This window comes from Protopterus annectens, chromosome 4.part1 (assembly GCF_019279795.1).
Source record: "Protopterus annectens isolate FY-2018-M chromosome 4.part1, PAN1.0, whole genome shotgun sequence".
NCBI classification, from domain to species: Eukaryota; Metazoa; Chordata; order Ceratodontiformes; family Protopteridae; genus Protopterus; species Protopterus annectens.
Window position 1 is genome coordinate 517,287,966 of NC_056734.1, and position 22,635 is coordinate 517,310,600.

The 22,635-nt window shown below is 42.4% G+C and overlaps 1 protein-coding gene across 3 annotated transcripts in view; it reads right to left on the reverse strand.

Moving 5' to 3' along the window:
- Window positions 1–815: 815 nt before the first annotated feature.
- PPP1R7 (protein phosphatase 1 regulatory subunit 7) overlaps window positions 816–22,635 on the reverse strand; it is a 917,460-nt gene continuing 895,640 nt past the window's right edge. For all 3 annotated transcript variants that reach the window (XM_044070331.1, XM_044070333.1, XM_044070332.1), the window contains exon 10: window positions 816–1,456. In XM_044070331.1, coding sequence (XP_043926266.1) covers window positions 1,280–1,456 — 177 coding nt within the window. In that variant the 3' untranslated portion in view covers window positions 816–1,279. The remainder of the gene's footprint in view (window positions 1,457–22,635) is intronic.

Sequence of the window (22,635 nt, forward strand, 5' to 3'; positions counted from 1 at the left end):
GCAGAAATAAAGAAACCTAAACTGTACTGAAAGATTTCTAGGCAGTTTAAACATCCAAGTGATACTACAGTAAGAAAAAACAAAAACAAAAAACTCTAGGATGAGGATAACTATATCAAGAGATGTAAGTTTCTTTTCATGTGAAAATTACAGTTAGGGTGCAAGACAAATGAAAACTATGGAAAGGTCAGAAGACAAATAAAAACTATATAGGACAGAAGACAGTAATTTTTGGAAAGAATATAAATTCTAAATAGGGAAAAGAAGGTCTTCATAATCCATGGCAGGACAAACTGCAAACCACACTAAAGGTAACACAAAGGGCTTCTGGGCACTAAACCATATCTAAGTGGTCTGTCTTTGCAGAATACAGGGTCAAAGCTCTGAGTATGACCTAGATGACCAGAGATCAGTTAGTGGCTTGTTCAGTGGAACAGCTGGTAGTGGAGGATTGGTGGCAGGGAAGTGGTGATTCTGGTCGGCAAACTGCCCTCATGCAAACAGAAGCTTGCAAATTCACAGTTGCAATAAGAGGCAAGAAAAAGGGACATGCATTTGCTGAATCAAAACAGTCTGTGGGAACACAACACACACCATGGGGGGCAGTGTAGAACACTCCTGTTATGATCATCCACCAGGGCTAGAGTAAGGTCTACAAAAGTAAAGGCCTAGATGTACAACAGCGCCACAATCATATCTGCCACCCAAGGCGTGATTGTCAGCTCAGTGTACAGGGACTAAAAATAACTCTGAGATGGAATTAACTTTAGTACAGGGTGAAGTTTTTCATTTAAATTACACAACAGAAAATCAAATTGATTTTAAGGGACCAAGTTCAACAGTTTATTGTTCAAACTGAAGCGTGACAATCTGTAAACGCAGGTAATTAAAACGTACCATAACTGAGCAGTAAGTGACAGAAAACAACCATGCTTGTAGCCAGGAGGAAAAAAATCTGACTCCATGCTTCAATCCAGATGTACAGCTTGAAAGTGCATTGAGAAAAATAATCAACACCAACATATGTAGTTTAATTTCTTGTCTCGTTAAGGAAAAAAACACATGAGCCTTGTAAATTAGTTTTTAATGTCATGTTCTTCTTGCACTGTTGGAATACTTAAAAAGTCTGAAGATGGATAAAATCTTCTTCCACTTTTGGTTGGGAGTACAAGAAGCAGACAGCGTGCATGTGCTCAGTGTGCCCGTTTTATGCCAGTCTTTCAATCTGAATGCACACACACCTGCACAGGAGTGCGTCCATTTTGGTTTTTTTTTTTGCTTAAAACCGACTGAATGTAGCATCAATCTGTCGAACACTGGGAAGTGCCAGCATAATTTTCCTTCTATACTGAGGGTCCTTCTGTAGAGGATTATGCTCCAGATAAACAGTTTCCAACTTCTTTGCATTTTTCAGTTCATCGAGGTCACTCCAGTTCTCTATCAAATTGTCATTCATCTAAAAAGGTTAAAAAAATGGAAATAGTTTTATTCTGCTACCATCTATTTCATAAATAATTAAAAGTACGGTATTCTTATCAGTAAAATTCAAATTAGAAAGCTTTAGGAATGTGATCTACAATAAACACAAAGGAGTAAGTGAAGCAAAGTGAAGAGAAATAATGTAAAGAAAGAGGTGTTTTTATATAGCAAAGACAATTTTTTTCTCATCACACAGTTCAAAATAAAACTCAGGAATAACATTTCCTAATATTAACTTTATTACGAACTCAGACTGATGGTCTGAAATGCTAGTACACTAAAGTATGTATACAGTACAAAAAAAGATTCAGGATAGTAAACCTTACAGGACAGAAGTAGCAAGTGCTGGCCTAGCCTACAGGCAAGCCCATTGGAACCAGGGTTGCCAGATTTCTAAATAGCTAGGTAGGGATAAAAAAAGTCCTTCACACTCAGTGAAGAAAAAAAAAAAAAAAGTGGTCTAAAGGTCTGGTCTTTCATGCGGAAGTGCTTGCTGTTCCGCATTAAAGTAAAACAGCTCCGCTTTGCGATTTATGATTGACTCGTATACCGGCATACAGGTCAATTAAAAATCACGCAGCAGAGAGCCCCTTCTGTTCAATGCAGAACAGCCTGTTGTTTCTCATTGAACAGAAGTGGCTCCGCCTTGCGATCTATGACTGGCCCATATGCCAGTATACGTGCCAATCAAAAATCACAAAGTGGAGGCTGTTTCACCAGGATTTGAACAGAAGGTGTGGGACTTGGGATTGGGCTGCTGATCTCGGGACAGTCCTGCTCAAATAGGGCTGTCTGGCAACCCTGGCTGGGACTAAGGATCAAGTGGTTGTTCTAGTACTCTAGTACAGACCCCCCAACAGACTGTTGCTTAAGTTAAAGTTGCTTTAGCAGAATGGACTTTGACATGCCCAGGAATAATTTTACCATAAGCAGAGCAAGAAAGTACAGTTGTGTACAATCTTACCTTATAGTAGATGTCCTTCTTTTCACTGTTGCAGTAATCATTACAGGAGGGATGCCCTGCCATGGATAGCCCAACATCTGGCCAATATACCAACAGCCTTTTGGGCATCATACATCACACATGTTCCCCAAGTAAGGCATGAGGCATAAAGGTAATGTATGGATACAAAAAACTCAGAGGTGAAAAGACCCAGGAGGAACTGAATACCCCTTGGGACAAAAACGAACATGTACATCCAGAAATTAAAAAAAGGCAGAAGGAAGAAAGAAACAAGAACCTTTTAGCAAGGAAGGGAAAAGAACACCAGGCAAGAGCATGAAAAGAGGGGGGAAAGAATGAGAGAGGGGCTGAATACTGCAACAGTGAAAAGAAAGACATCTACTGTTATGGTAAGATTTTACACAACTGTACTATGTCCTTCCATATCACTGTTTCAGTATTCTTTACACAAGGGAGAGTACAAGAGCTTAAGAAGCCTGGAAGGAGGAAAGCATAGAAAAGACCTCTATAAACCCATGCATAATAGCACTGGCAAAACCTGCCATAGCCCAGGAAATAACATCCAGTTTGTAATACTTAGTGAAAAGCCCATAATTGAGTACAATGCCCCTTTTGGGATGTACCTTACCAGACACCTGCAGCAACTGGAAGTACCTCACCAAGAGAATCAAAGGGCTCAAACAGATGCCATATGCTGCCCGGTTAAAGAAACTCCAGCTCTACTCAGTGGCATACCGCCTGTTCAGAGGCGATCTGTGACTGATGTATAAAGCCATGTCCAACCCGGAATTAATGGACATGCTGCACCTCAGAAAATCCAAATCCCATCGAGCTACGCACTCAAGAGACTTGAGCCTCAGCACTGAAATAAATAGGACATGCTGTAGGGACAGATTCATAACCCAGAGGCTCCCTTCACTCTGGAATAAAATCCCAGTCCAGGTTAGGCAGAGTCCCTCATTGACTCTCTTCAAGAGGAATCTTGATGAGTGGATGGGAGATCGTAGGTTTACCCCGGGTATCACTTCTGTGTCACTGTTAGACAGAGGCACAGTATACTAACCTCGAAAAAGGGCATAGCAAAATAAATTTAAAATGGGTGGCGAAAGCCAAACACATTCTGGCTAGGCTTATAAATGCCCTAGGGCAGATAGCCTAGTATGAACCTATGAACCTAAAAGTATGAACAGAGGACCAGGTAGCAGCCTCATGGATGGAATTAATGTCCAAACCCTTGAAAAAGGCACCAGAGGAGGCAACTGCCCTAGTAGAATGTGCTTTGACTGATGAAGAAAGACAACTGCCACGAAAAGAACAAAAAAAAAAATAAATGGTCTTAAAAATTCAGGAGGAGATGGTTTGCTTAGAAACAACAAAACCCAAAGTCCTCGGATGAAAAGAAACACATAGCTGCTCAGGCTTGCAAAAAGCTTTTGTTTTAGTTAAATAACATCTGAGCGGTCTAAGCACATCCAAGGTGTGAAGAACCTTCTCGTTAGCAGACTATAGGGAAAGAAAAAAAGGAAGGAAGGTGAACAGACTGTTTAAGGGATAACTCATTGATCACCTTGGGCATAAAAGGAGGATTAATTCGAAGAGACACCCTGTCTCTAAGAAAAACTAAAAAAGCGGACTAGCCATGACAGTCTGAAGGTCAGACACTCTCTTGGCTGAAGTAAGAACCAAGAGAACAGTCTTCCAAGTACACTGTTGCAAGGAAGCTGAAAAAGCAGGCTCAAAGTCGGAGTTAATTTTTCAAGTAGAAAACTGAGGTACCAAGAAGGTGGAATAGCCTTTCTGGGATGCCTGACATGGACACCATTAAAAAATTGTATGACCTCAAATCAAGAGGCCAGAGGAGGATTTAAGGGCAGACATGCAGAAGTAGCTGACAGGTGAGCTTTAATTGAAGAATATGGTAACCCAGCATGGAGCAGATCACACAAAATCAGAGAAAACCAGAGAAACAACCATACAGAGTGGATCCTGAAAGCCAGGAAGGCACCGTGCAGAAACTCTTCTCCATTTGGACATGGATGATTTTCTGGGAGTGGGTTTCCTGGCCTCCTCCAGTACTCAAAGCAGGTTAAGAGATGCCTAAATCAAAACCTTAGCACCCATAGTGTAATTTGAAGAATGGACAGGTAAAGACAGATAAGATATCCCTCGCCTTGTGTAAGAAGATCCACCTGATGAGGCAACTTGTAGTGATTGCCTCTGGCCAAGTGAAAAGGAAGGAAGAACCAATGCTGTTTGGCTCAAAAGGGAGTCACCAGGAAGATTCTGGGAAGGAGGGGGGGGGCATACAGAAACATTCCCTTACATGGAAAAGGGAGGGTGTTCACTTTCCAAGTCAGAGGAGCTGTGGAACAGTCTGTTCACAGGGGAGGCAAAAAAAAGTCTACTTGAGGAATATCCCACCGATGGACTATGTCCAGGAGCACATTTCTATGAAGCTTCCATTTGTGAGCCTCTATTCTGGACCTGCTCAAGGGGTCTGCCATTAGATTGTGTTCTGAAGGAATGCAAAACTTCTTGAAGAGTCTCTTGATACACAATAGATCCCAGACCTGAAGTAGTAATCTACAAATGAATCACTCTTAGCCAATTCAAAAAAAAAAAACTGACCCAGTATTTTAAAACTCAATGGCTATGCCCATTGCTCTACACCCACCTAATAATAATTTATCCTTACCCACTTTATCTACAACTACATCCTATAAGTACATATCTTCTGACTTTAATTTTTGTGTATGCAATAAAAACTGCACCATGGTATCTGATGCACTGTATTTAGATTGCTTATAAATACTTTTACAAGAATTATATGCAACATATTTGTACATACTCCAGCAATCTGGAAACTGCACTCCTGTATATTTCTGTAACACTTGTTTTTGTTCTTTATATATTCTCTGTGTTGGAGCTTTTCTCCCCGTGCCTCCGCTGAAAATGGACATGTATCCAGTCGGACTATCCCGGTCAACAAATGTAAATAAAATAATAAATAGATAGGACCTCTACACCTCCTTGCTTGTTGATGTACCACATTCATAGTACGGTCTATGAAGACTTTGAAAAGGCCAAAATGGAAGAGGGAATGAAAAGCTTGCAAAGTCAGAAGCAGAGCTCTCATCTCTTATGCTGACATGGTCTAACCACTGATCAGCACACCAGAGACCCTGAACCTTTAGGAGGATACAAAAAGCTCCACAATCCAAAGTTACAATCATCCATGAACAGTTCCTGAGCAGGAACTGGAGCCTGGAAGAGAAGCCCTAGATTAAGAGAGTGTTGATGAATCCACCAAGGAAGCTCACGTTTGAGACAAGAAAGAAAAGGAACTCCAGGGGTGGGGGACAATGTTGAAGCCACACTGATTTGAAGTGCCATGAAATTTCCTCATGTGGAATCGAGAGAGTGGGTGCATGGGAATAGTGGAGGCCTTAAATCTCAGAATCCTGAGAAAATTCCCCTGGCTGTGAGACAGGACAGAGGAACAAGTGACTGGAAAACGTTTTTCAGAGAGAGAGAACCTTGGGTAAAGGAAGACATGCCAGCATGGGAACAGTCTAAAGCCTGCGCACCTGAGGAAAAAATTATTCTGGAAGGGCATCAGGACTGATTTCTTGAGATTTATTAGGTGATCCCCCGACTGTTAATGACTAGAGGTAACTTGGAGATCCTGTAACACACTGCCGGGAGAAGGAGCTTGAATAAGCAAGTAATCCAGAGAGGGAAAAACTGCATCCCTGAAGCCTGCAAAAAGCAATGACAGGAGTGACCCATTTGGTGAATACAATTGGGGCAGTAGAAAGGCCAAAGGGTAAAGCAGAGAACTGAAAATGTGAGGAAGAGAGAATGTAAAAATTTCATGGATAGAGTAAATGGGGATGAGAAGGTAAGCATTCTTGAGGTCTAAAGAAACCAAAAAGGCCGGGGGGGGGGGGGGGACAAGGTCTTGAGAGAACATCTGAAAAGGAGGACCCTTGAGAAGGGAAAGATCCAGAATTGGCCTCCAAGTACTCTCCATCTGAGGAACCAAAAACATTCTGGAGTAAAACTCCTTTTCCACCTGAGCGGGTGGAATGATCTGAATGGTGCCCTGATCCAAAAGGGATTGCAGAATCTCTAGGAAATGAGGAAGCTGTCCCAGAGGAGGTTGAAGAAAGACCAAAAATGGGGGAAGGGATTTCCAAACCATGAAATACCCCTAACGAATAACAGGCAGCACACGCAAGAGTCTGAGGTGATTGATGTCAATTTGAAAAAAAGAGAGACTGAAAGGTGAAGAAAAAAAAAGGGACATGGCTGAGCAGAAGGGAAGACCAAACATCAAATGGAGACATGCTTGTCCTGAAAAAAATGCTTCTGAGATGAAGTCTGAATAGAGTTAGCAGAAGGAATGTGCCTAGAACCCTTCTTACCTTTAGGAGAAAGGCAAGTCAGTCTATGAACAAAGGCAGACTTAGAAGGGTAATTCCTTTGGAATTTGGTGATTGGGGAAACAAAAATATGTTTGAGTTCCTGCCAGGATATACTCTTATCCTCAAGGGACTTAAAGAGATCAGCAACAGCTGTCCCCAAAAGATTTTTGTTATCTAGATAGGCATCCAAAAGCTTGATTTGAATATCAGGTAAAGCCTGAAGGCGTAGCCATGAATACCATCTTATCACAGAACCAAAGGCAGCAGCCCTGGAAGATGCATCAGCTTCACCACTGCTGCATTTTAGAGTGATGGGTACCCTGAGAAGTGAACACAAGCAGGGAAAGAGCAGAGGCTTTCCTATCAGAGTCAGGAAGGTCAGACATCACCTTAGTTACCTGGGGAAAAAAAGAGCCAAAATATACCTTGTCATGTACGTCTGGCAATTAATAGCCCCAAATGACAGGTTGGTAGCAGTACACACTTTCTTACCCAAGCTTTCCATGGCTCGACTGTCCTTATCTGAAGAAAGGAACTTAGTAGACAGCAACAGTTTAGAAGGTTTATTAAAGAAAACTGAAACCATGTAAGGATCAGCAGAAGGACATTTAATAAAAAAAATAATAAATAAAAAATGCAATCCTCAGGCACCTTATTGAACCAGTCAGGTTTCTTGGGGGCTCGAGTTTGTGAATCAGGAGCTACAGAGGCAGCCGTAAAGGTATCCAAAAGGGCTGCCTAAACAGGAGGGACAGCAGATGGCTTGGGAGTTTCCATTTGTAGAAGATCATAATACCTCTTTTGGATGTCACACAGACCTGGGAGCTGTCCCACTTAAAATACTTCATCATATGAACAATAGTATCCCCAGAAGATAACTCTTCTAAGGGGGAATTTGGACTCAATGAAACCTCTTCTTCTGAACAAGTCTAGACAGGAAGGAATTTGAGGAGAGTAAGCAAGGAATTCCTTCCCATAATCCAAATCCTCAAAGGAATCCAATTCCTTAGGCCTCTTAACAGGAGGAGCAGGGACCGACACCCCTTGCGGAGGGTCCAGTGTGTTTAAAACATTAAACAGACCCAGAGTAAAATCCTGCCATTCACACTGAGGATCTTTACCAGCTGGGGAAATATGTTTAGTTTTCTGCTTTCTCTTGAGCGGTATGTCTGCCTCAAGAACCCATGGAGGTGCAGACCCTTGGTGAGATTCAATAATAGTAGCAGGTATATCCTCCCTCACTAAAATCTGAGGAATGCCACTTGATCCCTAGGACACAATCAGTCGAGGTTTCTCCTCAACGTCAGGTTCAGATGTTGGAAAAACCTCCAAAGATGTGCAAGAGTTTGGATCCATGCTGGCCTCTGACAGGTTCACAGGAGAGGAATCATACAAGCACCGAATGGTCTTCAGGGCTTTCACTAGCTTCTAGAGACATGTCCAGGGGAGGCTGCACATCAACTGGATCAGGCCTAATTTTTTCATTCTTCTTCCTGGCAGATGGCTGGACTTCAGGATGGGAGAATTCCACCATAGTACCCACAGCCAACAGCTTAAGTAGCTGGTTCTTAAGATATATGAATAGGGAGGATAAAGAACTATGTAGGGTCTTAGGCATAAACGCTCAACAGATGGAGGACTGCGTAGGGTCGTGGGAAGAACCCAAGAAAGGGAAAAAAAAAAAAAAAAAAAAAAAAAAAAAGACACTGCTTGTGATGGTCTTTATGGGGAATCTGCCTCCCACACTGACATTTTCCCTTCCTGGATGACCTGAATGCAAGTACCAGAAATAAAATTGAAGAAACCCTAACAAGGCACTTATCTGAAAGCAGCATGGCAACTGGAGCAGAAGGGCATTCAGGCAGGCATTTGATAATGGTGTTTGGACTGGCAGCAAAGTCATTCCAAGTGTTTGCACCTGTATGTCAACTTTATGCCCCACGGCTTACACTGGGAGCATATGTTTAATGTACAAAGCCTATAAGACCCAAAGGCTTTGGTATACTGGTCAGACATTGGGCTATCCTTGGCAGGAGATCCCTTATGTAAAAAAATTCTGCAACAGTGATATGGAAGGACATATACAAAGTACAAGCAGCTTAACAGTTTGTGTATCTGTTGACTGGTTTTCCCTGCTTGACCTTTGCCACACAAATTATCTGGACTGTTTTGCTAAACTCCTTAGTCCAAACCAAGTAAAATCTCACCTGCCTATGCACATTCAAGGAAAGAAGGGTTCCCCGCTCCCTTGCTTTGAAAACCAGGGAAAAAAGATAAATGAATGGCTTGACTCAAGGACAACTCTGTTAACTCTGGATATAAGAGTGACTAGTGTGGTGGGGCACCAGGTCTTAATGAAAAGCTAAGAAGGGTTCAATGCACATTAAAGATTGTAATTTTAAAATCCTGCTAGATGAAGTGACAGACACCAAAAATAGTATCTTCCAAGAAAAGGATCACTGGCAAGAACCATTTAAAAACTGTTTTACAGAAGACTGAGATAGCAGAAGGATGCATCTTTAAAGAAGAGCAAGACTGGCCAGGTTTAAAAAGGTCAGACAGACAATGCAAGACAACTGCTACATGTGCATTATTTCAGTCTTGGTCTCCGACTAGGTACCCGATGGAGAATCTCTGCTATGGCATTAGGTACGACTTCCTTGTGTATGGCTTCCCAGCCTCTCTCAGTGTTATGTCCATCATCAGAATACATGTGCCTAGATGCTATTAGGGTGAAATCATCCAAGTTGTCAGATGTATCCAGGCTAGAGTGTAATAGAGACCCTTTGTTTTGAGCAACAAGTTCCAGCCTCTGAAGTGACATCTTCCACTTCTCTCTTATTAGGCTGTACAGAAGATGAACAGGGCTGTCAGGGACAAAAGAAACCTATCACAATAGTGTTTGGACTCTCTCCCTTGATTTTTTTTTATTAAGGACCCAGGGGATAATGGGTAAAGGAGGAAAACCATGTAAACAAAATGTCCTGCACATTTGTGGAAGCATGCATCTATTTTCCAGGCTTCTAAAGCTGCAGTTCTGCAGCAGAACTTCAACTGTCTGTTCAGAGGTGAAGCAAAAAAGGGCTGTGTGAAGGCTGCCAGCCTAGCTAGATAGAATTTTGTAGACAATTCTGTCATTTGTAAATATTAATATAAGCCACAGGCTTGTTCTCAAATGGAAGAAAACTGTGTTAAATGTTGAATGTCAAAATGTAACAGTGCACTCTGCTGGAAGAAAGCTAATAAGTCAAGCCTTGTATGACTGTTTGATCTCAAACTCGTGATGTCTGGACCAGCAGATTCTTTCTATTGTTTTGAGACCAGAGTTAATTGCTAGATTTTATATACATGTTGTTGGTTGTCTTTCGGCTTTTCCCAGTTAGGGGTTGCCACAGCGGAACTCCGGTCCGCTAATGATTGGCAGCAGACTTTCACAAACACCGAGGTGCCAGCTCGACATTCAACCTTCAACAAAGGCATGTCCATTTACGCATGTCTTTCGAAAGCCCACCCAACCACGGGGAAGACATGTAGACTCCACACAGAAGGTACTCCCCGCACTCCAGCCGAGAATCAAACGGGAAAACATCTTGCTGTGAGGCAACAACGTTATACATATATAATGTCTTTAATTGCTGTGGTTTCCTGACCAGGTGCAAGATCAAGCTACGTTAAACTCTGAGTTTCTGTTAGCCTGGGAAACCAGAGATGTGTCAAGAATGATGTAATGTGAAGCAGTACTGTGTTATCAATTTAAAGACAGAAAGAAAGGAGCATTTTGAATTTTGTCTAATGCTGACAACAACTCACCAGTACTCTGCTTTTGCTCTATATGTAAGTTTATTTAGAACTGTGATTGCTCTTAGGAAAAGCTAGAAAATAGTAAGGTTAGTCTACCTGTTTTCTATATTTTTGTCAGAACTTTTCTACATTATTATTTTAAGCATTTTCCTGTGATGTCTGAACTCGACTAGCACTGTGTAGTAAGAAGTATTGTCTTGTGTTTTTATTATTTATTATTAAATATTTTTAAACCTTTCAACTGTGGCTGCTTTCTGTAGAGATAATTTAAGCTCTCGAGTACATTGCATGTATACAGTGATACTGTACAAAGCCACTCCAATAGTCTTGCTGCTCAGTCACACTTATTATTAGGATAATAATAATCGGACACCCTTTGGTAAGTGCCTTTTTAGTAGCTGATATTACTGGTTGGTGGCAGCTGGTACTACCTTATAGAATGGCAGGAAGGGGCATAGCTGGAAAACCTGTGCCAAGCTTCCCCAGGAGTGTCTGTGTGTTTGCATACAACTCATATCTTAAAGTGTGTGTGTGTGTCAGCTACTTGGGCAGGGACATGAAGCACTGGTTGGACAGAGAGGGTGCTGGAGGTTTTAGCTTAACCACTAGACTGAAACCTGGACCCTATAGCGGTGCCAATGGGGAGTCTTATTGGGGATCTGGAGAGAATAGGAGAAATCAGCCCCAGACCGACTGATCACTGTGTGCCCTTAAGGGAAATTGTACTTCACTGTGTGTGTGTTTATCCTTCCCAATGTGGACGCCCCTCACTGGTGTTAATGGTGAGGATTGAGGCTCTTTGATTATTGGGCCAGGGCATGGGCGTCACATATTGTTTGGCAGTGGTGGGATTTCCACACCACATATTAATTGGTTGGCAATTGGCTTGTAGTGGTGTGGATAGTGAATTTGTGTAGCTCATGTACAGTGATCACTGAAGGTGTTTTTGTACTCTAAATCAGCCACACAGTGACTATTCAGAGTCCAGATCACAACTGTTTTATTTCTTTTCTTGGCTTAGTTAGTCAGGGAGAGCAGACAAGCATGTCAGCAGAGGAGTATGGCAAGCTGTCAGGGAGCCAGTTGGCTGAGATGTGCCAGGCTAAGGGACTGGTGCATGGAAACCTAAGGCAGACATGATTGCAGCTTTGGTCACAGCTGCATCAGAAAACAGCAATCAGGAGGACGATCAGACTGGCTGTGGAGATGTACAACAGAGAACGGACAGTTCAACCTTTCTACAGAGGACTTAAAAATCCACCTGGAGTTAAAGAGACGAGTTGTAGGCCAGGCATTTGGAAACAGAAGCAGCGGAGAGACCGAGATGTCTACAGGCTGAGGAGAATGAGAAACTGCTACGCCTGGAAGCTGAGGAGAAGGAAAGGCAGAAGCAGCATGAAAAGGAGATGCTGACGCTTCAGAGTCATGGAGGTAATGGGGAAGGGAGTAACCGGACCCCAGAAGCACAAAAGGTCAGTAAATGTCTTCCACAGTTTACAGAGGGGGATAATTTTGATAGTTTCATTCATATGTTTGAGAGGGTATATAAACAGGATGATGTTGACCAAAGGCTCTGGGTATGGTTCCTCACCCCCTTACTCCATGGTAAAGCTGTAACTGCGCTGTCTAAACCTTGTGGCTGCGAATATTTTGATTATACTGCTGTTAAGAATTGTATGTTAGAATTTTTTAAGCTAACACCTGAAACTTATAGGAAAAAGTTTTGTGACCATAGACGTAAGGCAGACGAAAGTATGTGTGAATATGTTGTTGAACTGAGCACTTATTTTCATAGGTGGGTTAGTAGATATCAGGTCACCACTTCTGAAGGGCTGGCAGACCTTTTGGTGAGGGAACAGGCCCTTAGCACTTTGCCTGAGGACATGATCTGGTTAGCTGATAGACAATGTGCTACTTCAGATGAGTTGGGGAAGAAGGGAGACCTATACCTAGCAAGCAGGGCATCACTGCACAGGAAAGGGACACCCAGTGCTGTTCATGGGTGTAAAGGAACCCATGGTGGGCAGCCCAGACTGCCCCAACAGAATCTGCCAGTAGCAGGGGAAGCCACTAGTCAAGGTACACGTCCAGGACCTAGGGTTAAAATGTTTTGAATGCAACCAGTGGGGCCATGTGGCATATAGATGCCCACGGAGGCAAGGTGGGGAACAAAAGGTGAGGGAGCCAGTAAGTGGAAAAGGCAAAATGCCAATAATAGGTTGTCTGGAGACAACAAAGGTACCAAACTACCACAAGAAGTTATATCCTATCATAGTGAATGGCAAAAGAGGCCATTGCTAAGAGAGAGACAGCCTGACAATCATTGTGAAGCTTGCAATGGTTACACAGAAGCATTACTTGTCTGGGCAGTCTACTCCAGTCAGAGCTTTAGGAGAGACCCCATTCCAAATACCTTTAGCTAGGGTTCACCTTAACTGGGAGGGTGGAAAAGGAAGCCAGCAAGTAGGTGTGTTTGATCTCAAAGATCTAACGAATTCAGATTTTGTAAATCTGAATTCCAACCGCCAATGAACAAACATGTATCTATATTCCAACAATCAGTTCTCAGGGATCTACACTTCCCACATATGGAATCTCATATAATGGGTCAAAATATCTCTTCATCTGAAAATATGGCTCTGGAAGAACTGAGGAATAATCGTAACATAGTCAGCAGACAAAGCAGGGGCGGTTGTGGTTATGAATATGGGGAACTATCTGAACGAAGGCAAGGAACAGCTTTCCAATACCAGATGTTACATGCACATGCCTATTGATCCAACCCCGAATTTTAAAAAAGAGATAGACACGTTCCTGAATTTGGCAGAAGAAGAAGGGTCATCACTAAACACACGGTTAAACACTTGTCAGTAACAGATCCACAGAAACAGATTTTATAACTGCTTCCAAAAATACACAAATTCATTTCTAAACCCCCTGGGAGACCTACTGTGTCTGGTATCGGTTCCCTTACGGAACCCTTATTCAGTGTTTTTGACAACATTTGAAACCTTTACTTACAACGGTTAGGGCCAGACTGCAGGATACAACTCAATTTCTTCAAATCATACAGGATATACAATTGGAATCACATTGTCTTATGTGCACTTTGGATGTTAAATCCTTATATACCAGTATACCCCATTGGGCTGGCCTGCAGGCCCTAAAATATTGGTTGGAACAATCAGGTTTATATCCACCTGGACTCAATACACTACTTATATGTATGGCGGAACATGTGCTCAACAAGAATGTTTTTTTATTTTCAAGGGGAGTGCTATTGGCAACTTCAAGGTACTGCTATGGGGGCATCCTTTGCCCCCATATATGCAGACCTATTTATGGCATATTTTGAAGAATGCATGATTTACAATCCACTTCACAATTTATACATGGTTGAAATTGACATACGGCGCAGATACTTGGATGATTTCTGGATGGTGTGGCGTGCAGATTCAACATACTTGCAGGAGTTTGTGGAATATTTGAATGGTAATATATGGGGTATAGTGTTTACAGTAACATACAACTCGGACATCATTGATTTTTTTAGATGTTATGGTTTACAGGAATGATGATCATACCCCTAAGTAACAAGACATATAGGAAATATCCACAATACCACACCTTGCTCCATGCTACAAGCATGCACCCACACCACACCATCTGCAACATACCCAAATCTCAGTTTATGCGGATTAAATGCATTAGTTCATCTGAACATGATTTTGAGGAGGCAAAACTGGATCTCCAAAACAGGTTTTTGGAAAGAGGATATAGGAAATCAGATATACTGGCAGCTAGTAACTGGTCTGCAGATCAGGACAGGAATATATTACTACAATATAAAAACGAGAAACTACAGGGGTTGAGTCTACACTCAGGTTTGTTACCACATACGGACGGAATCATAATATTATCAGAAACATTCTGGATTCAAATTGGAATATACTCCTAGCGAATGAAGAATTAAGGAATCTTTTGGGTCCTAAATGTCAATTCTCATACAGACGGGGTAAAACGTTGGGCGCCTTGTTTTCCCACTATAAGCATAAAGAAAGTGGGGGCGCAATGTACAAACAAATGACAATAGCTGGAGACCAACTTTTGGGTACCTTTCCATGTGGGCATTGCAGAACTTGTCAACAAGTAAGTAAACTCAAACAATTCACTAGTGCCAATACAAGTAGAGTTTATGATCTGAGAGTCTTTGGTAATTGCAGCAGTAGCTGGGTTGTGTATTTAGCCACTTGTCAATGTTCAGCATTTTATGTAGGGCAAACATCACGATCACTTAGAGTAAGAATGAGTGAACATAAAAGTGATATTAGAAATAAAAAAGAAACAAATGCCCTTTACAGACACACTTTGAAACATACCAATGCTAAATTCATGTTCACAATCATTGATAAAATTACTGGTGACAGGAGCAACCAACAGGGTTGGCATAGTATTCTGAACCACAAAGAAAAATATTGGATCATTCACCTTGGGGCATTACTTCCCCAGGGTCTTAATGACCACTTATAACTTGTTTGCGGAATGGAATTGGGATAACATATGCCTCAACTCTAATACAATGTATGTGCTATTGCTATGATAAACACATACGAGTATAGCCTGATTATCACTAATATGGTATATACATATTAATTATGTTGAAGAACTGAATTATGATCATATAGTTTTTTTTATCCATGTGTTTATCTCAAACATTGATTTTGATTTTCCCCTATACATGCATGTTGATATACATAAGAATAAGATACAATTGCTTATAACATGTGCTAGGTAACTATGTGGCCATTATGAATATTTGATCTGTATACTGCTATTGTTGAATCTTTTTGGTTGATCATAACAGAATCTACCTTTTTGGCTGATTACCATATCAAGCTACATGCTATTGTATCTAAATATAATTTTTTTTTTTGTGATATATTATATTTGCCAGGTAACTTTGTGGGTCTTATGAATATTTGATTTGTATTCTGCTATTGTAGGATTTTTTTGGTTGATCATAATAGGATCCATCCTTTAGGGCTGCTTATCATATCCAGTCATGTGTTATTGTATCTAAATAAAAATGTTTTTGTGATATATTATATTTTTGACAAAAACCTTATATTAGTATATCACATATTTACATCTTTGTGATATATTATATTTTTGATAAAAAATGTTATATTAGTATATCACATATTTACATATTTAATTGTTTCTGGTGATTTTGTGGTTACTTTAAAGTGTATGCTGTTACTGTAGGATCCTTTTGGGTCTTTTAAACGGAACCTCTCATTAGGGGTCTGTATAATACTAAGACTATGTGTAATTTAATATACATATTACTATGATTATAAACTGTACTTTTGGCAAGAATCTGTATCAGTCTATCACATACTTTAATGATTTACTATGATATACTTTACAATGCCTCTACTATATTATTGTTATATAGTGATTAGAATGTTATTGCAACTTCTTGTTTGAAATGGACTATACCATGTTTCTATTGGTTGGTACTATCTATAAATATTCATGAATTATATGGCATGACAAATGCTTTTCACTGATGAAGGCTGGTTAGCCGAAACCGGTTTGATTAGATTATAGTGCATTTTGATGCATTTAATGCTTAAATAAATAATTATTTTCATCTTATTTGTGTAGAAGTGTTTATATGCTGCGAATGCTGGCCACTGGTGCTTTACTATGTAATGGTTTGGTCGAGCATACCGCACCTGTGAGGCATTTGGTTTTTACTATTTTTGAGGATATCCCTGCAGACATCCTGACAGGGAATGATTTTGATAAGGCAGTGCCATGTGTTTGTGCAGTTACATGCAGTCAGGCTTGGAGACAAGCATGTGGGTCTGGTAGCCTGCAGAAGACCCAGGCAGACCACATACTTGCCAGGACAGGTGAGGTGGTTACTTCAGGGAGGGAGCTACTCTGTAGCAGTGAGACTGAAGGTGAGAGAGAGTTGCTTGTGCTGATGTTCCCTTGGACAGAGTGACTGCAAAGGTAGAGGTGAGTAGTAGTACCCAGTCTGATAGTGAGGCACTGCTGTCCAGAAGATGCCAGACTTCCTGTTGAAGGAGAGCTGGGAAGGGTTACAAAGAGAGTTGAGACAGGTTCAGCTCTCAGACGCTACACTGCAAGGCCTGAGGCAGGTAGCTAGTGAGGCACCTGATTCTCAAGGGAAGTGGAAAACTGTATACTGGGACAATAGGTTACTGTGTAGAGTGTGGACCTCTGAGGGAGGGCTAGAAGGTGAGAGAATACAGCAGTTGGTACTGCCTAGACCCTACCATCTGGCAATTCTAGTCATAGCCCATGATATTCTCTTTACAGGTCATATGGGCATAAAATGTACAAAGAGCCATATTATGCAGAACTTCTATTCGCCTGGAATTTCCAGAGAAATAACAGGGTACTGCAGGACCTATGAGCAGTGCCAAAAGATAGACAAGGCAGGAGACAAGGTGAGAGCTCCTATAATGCCTTTGCCTGTGATTGAGGAGTCATTTCAGAGGGTAGCTATGGATATTGTGGGGCCTCAGAGTACCCCAAGTTCCACAGGAAAAAAGTACATCCTAGTGGTAGTGGATTATGCTACAAGATACCCCAAAGTAGTGGCCTTGTCCTCCATTGAGGCAGAAAAGGTGGCAAATGCTTTGTTACAGATTTTCAGCAGGGTAGGTTTCCCAAAAGAAATACTGACGGACACAGATGCCGATTTCATGTCAGACCTGCTGGTTTATCTGTGGAAGTACTGCAGGGTGAAGCACCTGAAAACCACCCCTTACCATCCCCAGACGTATGGTCTTGTTGAGAGGTTAAACTCTACAATCAAGTCCATGCTACAGGCAGCTGCAGACCAGTTTAAAACAGAGTGAGACAAATATTTAACCCATCTGTTTGCTTACAGAGAGGTTCCCCAGGAATCCACAGGTTTTTCACCCTTTGAGTGAACATAGGGTGAGAGGACGTCTAGATTTAATTTATGATGAGTGGGAAGGTGAGTGTGAATCTCACAAGGAGTCTGTTGTGACATATGTCCTAAACCTCAGGACAAAGCTCAGCAAACTCATAGGCCAGGTCCAGGAGAACCTGGCAGAAGCCCAACAACAGGAAAAGGTATGGTATGACAGGAATGCTCGAGCTAGAGAGTATGCTGTGGGGCAGCAGGTAATGGTTCTCATTCCTGTCAGACACAACAAGCTGCAAGCAGCTTGGGGGGACCCTACAAGGTAGTAAGAAAGGTAAGTGATATTAACTACATGGTGGAACTTTTAGCAGGAGCACAAATTGTACCATGTTAACATGATGAAACCTTACCATGATAGGGAGGCCCTTGTGCTGAGTATTTGCAGTGGACTGCAGGAGGAGTCTGAGGGAGATCTGATGATTGATCTCATCAGTGAGGTTCAGACTGACACCTCAGTGGAAGGGGTAGCAATGTCTCAGTGGCTATCTCCTACCCGGGTTCGAGAAATCCGAGCAGTGTTACAGGAGTTTGGGAACATGTTCACTGGGAAACCAGGGTGCATCCACCTGGTGCAGCACCAGGTGGATACAGGACCCCAAATGCCTATTAGGCAGGCCCCTTATAGGGTGCCTGTCAGACTCTGAAGGAGGAGATACAAGAGATGTTGGAACTAGGGGTAATTCAAGAGTCCAACAGTCCCTGGGCCCCCCCAGTGGTGCTGCTGCCAAAGAAGGATGGCAGCACCTGGTTGTGTGTGGACTACAGGAAATTAAATAGTCTCACGGATTCAGATGCTTACCCCATGCCTAGGACAGATGAGGCCCTAGAGCAGCTGTGTGGGGCCAAGTATCTTACAACCACTGATCTTACCAAGGGTTACTGGCAGGTGCCCTTGACTCCTAGTGTTAGAGAGAGGTCAGACTTTGTGACTCCTTTTGGCTTTTATGAGTTCATAAAGATGCTCTTTGGGATGAAAAATACCTCAGTGAATTTTCAGAGGCTGGTAGATCATATCCTAGCAGGAGGGTTTGCCCTTGCTTACCTAGATGATATCGCCATCTACATCCATTCTTGGCAAGAGCACCTTCAACATGTCAGGGAGGTGCTAGGCAGAATACAGAGGGCAAGGCTGACCATTAGGCCCAACAAATGTCAGGTGGGTATGGCAGAGGTCACCTACCTGGGACAGAGTGGGGAGTGGTAAGGTCAGGCCAGAACCTGCCAAAGTGGAAGTCATTCAGGCAAGGCCTGCACCTGTTACCAAAAAAGCAGGTGAGGGCATTATTGGGGACAGCAGGGTACTACAGAAAGTTCGTCCCCAGTTACAGTACCATAGCTGCTCCCCTCACAGACCTGACAAGGAAAAACAGGCCAGATAAGGTAGTGTGGACCCCAGCATGAGAGCAGGCATTCCAGAAGCCTAAAGAATTTTTGGGAGGACCCACTGTGTTAGCCAGTCCAGATTACAGCAGATAATTTGTTGTGTAGGTGGATGCTTCGAACCATGGGGTGGGGGCTGTACTTAGCCAGATTTCTTCAGAAGGAGAAGAGCACCCAGTGGTTTATCTCAGTCATAGGCTTCAACCCAGGGAGGAATGCTATGAAGCTGCAGAAAAGGATAGTGTGGGCACTGCAGAAACTTCAGCCTTATCTGTATGGAAGAAAATTCACTGTAGTTACAGATCACAATCCCCTAACATGGTCACACCAAACCAGCCAGCAAAATGCAAAGTTGCTAAGATGGAGCCTAGGGTTGCAAGCATATGTCAGTATAGCACCGCAGTGGGGTTAGCAACGCCAATGCAGATGGGCTCTCAAGACAGGGAATAGGGTAAGGTATACCCAGATAGACCCAACCCTCTTAAGCAATGTTTCTCAAGGATCACTTGAAAAACTAGCTTGAGTTCTTCGGGGGGGGGGGGGGGTATGTGAAGGCTGCCAGCTTAGCTAGATAAAATTTTGTAGATAATTCTGTCATTTGTAAATATTTTAAATCACAGGCTTGTTCTCTTAAATGGAATAAAATTGTGTTAAATGTCAAAAATGTAACAGTGCACTCTACTGGAAGAAAGCTGGTGAGTCAAGCCTTGTATGACTCTCTGATCTCAAACTCGGAGCTGGAATGTCTGGACCAGCAGATTCTTTCTATTGTTTTGAGACCAGAGTTAATTGCTAGATTTTTACAAATATAATGTCTTTAATTGCTGTGGTTTCCTGACCAGGTGCAAGACCAAAGCTATGTTATACTTGAGTTTCTGTTAGCCTAGGAAACCAGAGAAGTGTCAAGAATGATGTAATGTGAAGAAGAACTGTGTGTTTTCAATTTAAAGACAGAAAGAAAGGAGCATTTTGGATTTTGTCTAAAGCTGGCAACAACTTACTAGTACTCTGCTTTTGCTGTAGATGTAAGTTTATTTAGAGCTGTGATTGCTCTTGGGAAAAGATAGAAAATAGTAAGTTTAGTCTAGCTGTTTTCTACATTTATGTCAGAGCTATTCTACAGTATTATTTTAAGCATTTTCCTGTGATGTCTGAATTCTTGACTAGCAATTGTAGTTTACTGTGTGTGTATTTGTTATCCTTTCCAATGTGGATGCCCCTCATTGGTGTTAGTGGTGAGGACTGAGGCTCCTTGATTACTGGGCCGGTGCACGGGCATTACAGCCTGTTTCTGCATGCCATATTCTTAACAGATCTAGGAAAACATCCTTATTTTAATAAACATTTATGAGGGTCTATATGTGATCCAGTCAGCCTATCCCAGAGTCTCTGCTTCAATTAATCAAGCATTTAGGTAAGGGGAAATATGAATTTGCTCTGCCTTATCAAAGGTTATGACTGGAACCAGGCATTTGGTAAAGACTCTCGGTGCAGTAAATAAGCCAAAATAAGTGAACTGGTAATGTCCCTCCACCCTGCAGCCTGAAGATACTGTCTGTGGCATTTGTTAATGGGATGTGAAGGTGAGCATCCTTTAGATCCAGCATGACCAGGAAGCTTTAAAGTGTTAGCATTTTGGAATAAGGGATTTGTTTTAAACTACAGAGTCAAAAAAGGTCTTCATATGCCTTCGTTTCTTGGCACTAGAATACCAGGAAGTAGAAGCCTGCATTTTCTCTTCTGTGTGGAGACATGCATGAATAGGCGTACCTTCGTTGAAGGTTGTGCGTCAGAGATGGCAACCCGGCACGTACAAATCTACTGCCAATCATTAGCGGACCGGAGTTCCGCTGTGGCGACCCCTAACCGGGAAAAGCCAAAAGACACAACAACACTCCCTATAGCCACTTGCTCCAGCAGACCCCTCAACAGGAAAGAGAGAGGCTGTCTCTTGGAAGAGGCAAAATTCCACTGCAGTTTGGGAATTTTAGAAACTGCAATATGTATCCCTGCTTCAGGATGTTCAGGACCCACAAGTCCTGAATAATGTTCAGCCAAATTTTGACCATAACAGATTAAATGCCACTTACGTCCATGGCACAGAAGGATAAAATCCTAACTGTAACCCAGACAACCAAGGAACAGGGTGGGAGGATGGAGTAAGTGACATACTGCATGCCCATCCCAGGGGAGGGAAGTAGCTTAGTTCTCTGCTTGGGGAACATCTACTGGGAGCTGTGGGTGGTGCAGCACCAGCATAGCCTCACAGGTCAGGTGGGAGTGGCAATCACATGGGGAAGACTACATGCTCCTCCCCCAGACAGTGGCAGGAATATCATCCTTCAGAAGCTGAAAAGGGGACGCTAGGAGCTACTGGGGCAACGGGACTCTGATGTCTGCCTGGATGATGGCCCTACGATTGGCTCTCACTTCCTGGGGGAAAAAATGGGTTGATTACAGCTTTCAACCCTGTGATGAAATAATGGGACAGTAGGTCATTGGAGCTTATGACCAACAGGCAGACGGATTAAAAAAAAATCAAGGTCACTGTGGCACAGGGCTTGATTTTAGCTCTGCTTGCTATTCCTTTCTGAATTTACTCTTTTCCCTTATGAGATTTAATGCTTGTCCTGCATGTAACAAACAGGCTAGGACTTTGCTGAACTTGGGTGCCTAGGACTGAAATAGCTGATCGTCAGGTTGCATATTCTTTCCCTTGTCCTCCAGTTTTAGAAGGCAATTACATCACAGGGTTGCAAGAGCAGGTCCTTTGTCCAATGGTACTTTCAGGAGCTCTGCCTTCATATGGTCTGAGTCCTCATTAGGCATATAGGTTACATATCTCAAGCAACTCCTGCTTCAACTCCTTATCTTATCAGAGATCCCTTTGCCTTAGCATCATCTTCTCAGTCAGAGCTTGCTCGTAAGCAAGCATGAGGGTTTGGTAGTTCAAGGCTATGAAGGACAACATAACAGAAGTGTATACCTTCTTCCCAAATTTGTTGTACTCTCCTCTACTTGCTATTGGCAACTGGGTTCTTGGAAGAAGCCAAGGCAGTTCCCTTTGCTGGAATCCAGGGACACCACTGGTTGATCAATTACATGATTCCTGTACATAAAAATTTATGGGAATTCCTGACTGTGTAAATTAATCATGCTTCCTGGGAGTATCCCCCGAGCCATCCATGACTGCAGGAAGAGCAAATCCCTTCGACTTAGGCCCATGAAAGGTCTTGTATCTGAGCTGGGTCTCTATTCCTTAGACTCCTGCTGGAATTCCATCTTATGAAACGACTAATCCTATAGTGGAGAGGTAGAGGTTCTGACTCATAATGATGAGCAGAACCATTCCACAAAAACATGCTCAGTTGCCTCAGAGTTAGCAATATCTCAATCCTCTATTAAATAGTCTAAACCCTTCTCTTCTTTGAAGGAGGCCCAGACATCTCGGGTATTTTCAGGGAAGGCTGCTTAGACATCAAGGAAGACATAAAATCCTGGGCTAACTGGAAGAGTTGAGTAGAAGCCTTGGTACTGGAGGAGAATGAGCCACTCAACCTAAGCCAAGGCAAGCTGGAAGGCACTGTTTTGGC